At 38.0% G+C, this 5,980-nt stretch overlaps 1 protein-coding gene across 1 annotated transcript; it reads left to right on the top strand.

Moving 5' to 3' along the window:
* The first annotated feature begins 3,774 nt into the window (after window positions 1-3,774).
* LOC136855302 (uncharacterized protein PF3D7_1120600-like) lies at window positions 3,775-5,484 on the top strand. Its single transcript, XM_067132206.1, has 2 exons — window positions 3,775-3,828; window positions 5,026-5,484. The coding sequence occupies exons 1-2, from the start codon at window positions 3,775-3,777 to the stop codon at window positions 5,482-5,484; spliced, it is 513 nt and encodes a 170-aa protein (XP_066988307.1).
* Window positions 5,485-5,980: the final 496 nt, after the last annotated feature.

The following is a 5,980-nucleotide window of genomic DNA, read 5'->3' as shown; positions in this document are numbered from 1 at the left end:
AAAACTTTTTTAGCTCCGTTAAATTTCTTTTCCTTGATATTATTCATTTTAATCTCTGGCACCGTCATACAATTAGCTCACTGTGTATGTTATATAGATATTTCATAATTCTGATTCACTGCATTCAGAACTTCCCGGATATGTGGATAAGCAGCTGGTTCTAGGTCTTTCCTTTGCCGTGAAGTTCAATACCAGACGCCCTTTTTCTTGTACATTTTATTCTTGTTCTGGCCGGTAGTTGAATCGTTGGGACTTCAAAAGATTCAAATTTAGCTCAATTGCCTATTCGTCGCGCAGGCTGACAGGAGTCTCCACTTCATTGTTATTTGCTTTATTTTACCATGTTATCTACAATCCTTATATTATTTGTCTTACTTGTTTTTGTTGTTTCTCTTTCAAAACTCACTCATACATCTCAATTTCCCTTTCTGTACAGGGCTGCTTTCCTTGTTGGGGCTCTGCTAATTCGCCTGGCGTTATTGGTCGCAAGCTTTGAAACCTGGCTTCTTATACATTTACCAAACAAGTTCCTAATTTTTCAAGCTATTAGAATATCGCATCTTTTCAACTTAACCGATCCTCCTGCGACAATTTTACATTACCATCTTGATATCTTTGTATACATATCCCCCTAAAAAATACAGATTGTAAGTCTTCCTATATTTTTAATCTCAAATTTAATAGCCCTATTTATCATTAAAACTTTCGACAGCTTCGTCTTCATCAAAGTGCAAGTTCTATCTCACTGGTTCCAGGGATACCAAGAGGCAAGCGACTTGTCCTTGGGATGGCAATGGGACGGCCTACGACCACTGCATCGGCCTTAGGCTGATAAACCGAGTTTTTTGCGCATCAACTTTTATCGGGTTTCCACAAAATGCGGACGAATGCTTGGACCATTACAAGCCCATTTTGACGCATAAGTAATGCATATGCTGTCTACTGTCTTCATCATTCAAATGCTGACTTTAATGTGAAGCCGTTGTATAGCTCACAGAATAAAGCAGGCTGTTTCCTGATCCAATAAACACGACGGTGGAGGTTAGTAAATTGTATTAATTACTCTGGTCTCATCTTTTCTTCTGAAAAGATGAAACCGTGGTGGAGGTTAAGGTGTATATTAATCACTGATAATTCAACTGTTTCCATTCGCTAAGAAATATTCATCTTGACTGATCCGCACACAAACATATATAAAAAGAAGCCGTTCTTTCATTTCCCATGCCAATTCGTACGGTAATAATCACAATAGTCATACGACGGAGTTCCTTATATAAAAGACAGACTAGCTCAATGCGTCTGCTTACTTCTGCGTAAATTACTTCATCAAATTTCGTGCTCCTCTCAGTATCACTAGATTATTTATTATTACATTATTTGCAATAGCCATCCCCTGCACTCCTCATCTTATATACCGTAGTACTATAATGTTCAGAAGTCTGCTGAATGACGCTCGAGAGATTTGCATTACGTAAACCACAACCCTTCTTTCGGTTAGTCGGCTCATTTGATATTCAGCGACCTTGGAGACATTGTTCGGCGCCTCTTCCAACATACTGTTTCTCTCTCTCTCTCTCTCTCTCTCATACACTTCTGTGCAAGTACAATACATAATAAATAGCTGTTTAGAAGAATATATTCACCTTACTTAATAACGTCTTAATTTCTTATAAATATTTGTTAAAATGCATTAAATTACGATTGGCTATTAATGTGCATAGCCCTTGATATAATATTACACAGTCCTTAAACACTAGTAATAATTTGCAAGCTACAAAATCTGCCCACAAAATCCCGTAGCATCGCCGCAGCCCTACTTGACGGTCGCAACAACAGTAATCTTTTCATGAGTATATCTATCAAACGCCATCTACCCTTGAACAACTCAAGTGGCCTTCACGATAATTGCCAGTCCGTCTCGACCCTACAGCCATTCAAAATGATCTCTGCTCAAGATACCGATGATGTTAGCGGCGTCTCGCAATATCATTCTACGTCAGGATTTTATGAGTTTATTATCACGTTTTTCTGTCTACAATTTGGCTACTTGAAGGGTGTTCAAACATTTTTCCTACAGCACTCTGAAAAAGAGCCACGCTAAGGTGACCAGCGATAAGAAGCTTCCATTCAGATCACTTCACAGGCGACGCATTGTCCAACTACAGATTGATTCTCTCGTCCTATCAAAAGAAAGAATGGTCCCCTTCGGTTCCCAACTGGTGGCGCCGGGTTCAAAGTACTGATTCGATGTGTATCACGTCACGTTGCCACGCGGTTAGAATTGTGTGCGTCCTCGCCGGGTTACATGCCGTGGCAGTGATGAGGAATCTATGCTTTTATAGTGACGGGTAGAACACTTTCAGAAGTGGGTAACTTGTACTACCAAACCATACCAACTTACTGTATATTCGTATATGACTGGTATGTTTCACTAAAAACAATATGAAGGCTGATACGTTTCACTAAAAACAAACATGTATTTGCATACACTTGTACAGGCAACGGTTCTCCCCAGAGAGGAGATGAAACAATAGTACCGAAATACATACGAGGACTATAAGTTTAAATAAGCTTGGAATCCTGAGTCAAAACATCTAAAGTACACACGTGTGTATGTATGTATGTATGGTTGCATGTATGTATGTATATATATATATATATATATATATATATATATATATATATATATATATTATATATATATATATCGTATTTATTGGCGGGCGCCCGTGTACAATTTCGTTGAGAAACCCGGACAGGATGATATAACGTGCCTCTACTCATGACGGGGCTTTTCAGTTCTAAAAGACCTAAGGACACTGAAAACAGCTGAAAAGGTACAGGGTTCAGATTTTACATGTGGAAATGGAGGGAGTAAAGCAATTACAGGCATGATGATCCACAAAACATTTTTCTTTCTTTTCAACATAACCATATTCCCACATCTTTCATCAGTGCCACTTTTTATCTAAACATTTGGCTGTTTGATTTCTAACAATGTTTAAGTTCGCGCGTCAGCCTCCATTTTTGCCTCCCGGTGGCCGCTAATATTTTCACAGGAAAGTCACAATTTTGACTAGGAAAAAAGAAAAGTCGCATTAATATATGGTGGCCGGTAATTAAGTCACAGGGGAAAATTCTCAATATTTCTTGGGGGGTCATTATCTTTATGATATTTACAGTCTTTTGTTCATGTTTTGACGGTAATCCCCAACGGGCTTTTACTAAACACGCCACAAGGGTGGATAGATACAGGGTAAAACCCTTGGGGGTCACTGTCTGGGAAAAGTTAACGTGATTTTTTTCCGTGACTTTTTCTAACTGGATTCTGTCTTCCGTATACATTCAATAGACATCTTCTCTAACGTTTCTGAACGTCACCATGACAACAAACCTTTAATAAAGAACATAAACCATTTTGTCTTCGCCAGAATGCAAAACTTCTCTTGCGCGGTTCAGCTGCACTTGATTGAAACGCCAAGAAGGGCCACTCAGCCACGTGGTTTATTCTTTATCTTGAGGTTACTGAGTGGGACACCAAATCACCACAACCATTATCATTCCATATCTTCCCATGTGACTCTCTGCGGCTTTCAGCTGATTAAGTACAAATAAAATCGTCTGAAGACTTGGATAAAAAGGGAACTGATAGCCTATGGCAGAGTAATCTGATACGGACTCAAATTAATCGAATGTGTTTCTAGGTCGGCTGTCTTCCCTTGCCTTCAACACTGCCAGATTTCTAGGTGTTCATTACGAGCAACAGAAGTTAAAATGTTTACAGGCGACTTCCGTCTTCGCTCACAAGGAATTGCCGTTAACGAACAAGTGAGCAGAGGGATAACTTCAGTGCCATTGGTTTTCATTACACTATCCTAAAACATGTGATTGTTGGTGTGGTCTGGGTCCTAAAACATGTGATTGTTGGTGTGGTCTGGGTTAAGAATTTGAAATTAGGTGGCTGGTAATGAAGTCACAGGGAAAAAAGTCACAATTTTGGCTAGGAACAAAGTCACAGGAAAAAGTAATTCATTTATGGTGGCCGGTAATAAAGTCACAGAGAAGAATTTTGTATTTTTAACCATTATCTTTATGATATTTTCTTGGGGGCCATTATCTTTATGATATTTAAGTCTTTTGTTCACGATTTTACAGTAGGCCTAATCCCAACCGGGCTTGTACTAAACAAGCCGCAGAGGTAGATACATACCGGGTTAAAACCCTTGGGGGTCACTATCTAGGGAAGATTAATGTGACTTTTTTTCTTTTTTTTCTGTTGCTTTTTTTTTTACCCGGATTCTTGAACTGCATGCCAGCTAAGAACTTAAACATCTAAAATATATCCCTGTAAAAAACCTGAGGTTTAGTCTAAGGTCAAACTCTTAAGCCTGGCTACATGAAGAATCCATTCAGCATACCACGGTGACGTTAATCGGAACTTTCATCGACGAACTTTTGTATTAACACTATTTCTTATGTAAAGGAAGGCCGACAGAGCGTCGGTCAATTTCTATGATTTATTCTGTAGGAAAATGCAACCATCAAGGGAACCAATACCGAGATTATTGATTTCCCCAAAAATAAACTCGGTAAGAAGTTCCTGGCTGGTTGTTGCCGAGTGATACCCTGAGGAGATAGTCTCTTCCTTAAGTCCAAACCACAAACACATACATTAGTATATATATATATATATATATATATATATATATATATATATATAGAGAGAGAGAGAGAGAGAGAAACTCCGGTAACGAGCAATCACAAAATTTAAGAATTCGAGATAAAGCTTTTAGGAAAGCACATCCGGTCATTTGAATATAATCACTTAACGACTATCTGAATACTATAGCCACCTACGACTATTTGAATAATATAGCCACCTACGACTATCTGTATAATAGAGCCACTTACGACTATCTGAATACTATAGCCACCTACTACTATTTGAATAATATAGCTACTTATGACTATTTGAATACTAATGCCACCTACAACTATTTGAATGCTATAGCCACCTACGACTAGCTGAATGCTATAGCCACCTACGACTATTTGAATAATATAGCCACCTACGACTATCTGAATAATATAGCCACCTACGACTATCTGAATACTATAGCCACTTACGACTATTTGAATACTATAGCCACCTACGACTTTCTGAATACTATAGCCACCTACGACTATTTGAATAATATAGCCACCTACGACTATCTGTATAATATTGCCACCTACGACTATTTGAATACTATAGCCGCTTACGACTATTTGAATAATATAGCCAACTACGATTATGTGAATAATACAGCCAGCTACGACTCTTTGAATAATATAGCCACCTACGGCTATTTGAATAATACAGCCACCTACGACTATTTGAATAATACAGCCACCTACTGCTATTTGAACAATACAGCCACCTACGACTATTTGAATAATACAGCCACCTACGACTATTTGAATAATACAGCCACCTACGACTAAGTCTCAAACAACTACACAGCCGAAAATGTCGACAAAGGAGAGACGCCTAATTTCATCACCACTTAACAAAGTAGTTGACTTAGATAAGATACTGACACTGGATAGAGACCAGAAGTCTGGGAGGCACTGATCTCTACCCACCTTACTTACCGATTTGTCAACTTTGAAATGATGTAAATGAAATATCGCCAATATATTACTATATAAAATAGTTGCCGATCTCGTTCGTTTAAATCACGTTGAATAGTCTTCTATTTTTTTTTAAGTTTATTCGTACCGCCATTTTCAAGATCTCATGCATTTATTTATAACAACTTACTTAATTATTTGATAGTTGTTTATCTCTCTCTCTCTCTCTCTCCTATAAATACATTTATACATACAATATATATATATATGGATGTGTACATATGTGTGTAAATAGCATGTATATGTGTATATATATATAGTATGTGTGTGTGTACGCGCGCACGCGCGCACATATATATAATACATA

The sequence above is a fragment of the Macrobrachium rosenbergii genome, chromosome 31, assembly GCF_040412425.1.
Source record: "Macrobrachium rosenbergii isolate ZJJX-2024 chromosome 31, ASM4041242v1, whole genome shotgun sequence".
Taxonomy (NCBI): Eukaryota; Metazoa; Arthropoda; class Malacostraca; order Decapoda; family Palaemonidae; genus Macrobrachium; species Macrobrachium rosenbergii.
Note: the sequence above shows the minus strand (reverse complement) of the source record. Positions and strands in the feature narration are given on the sequence as shown.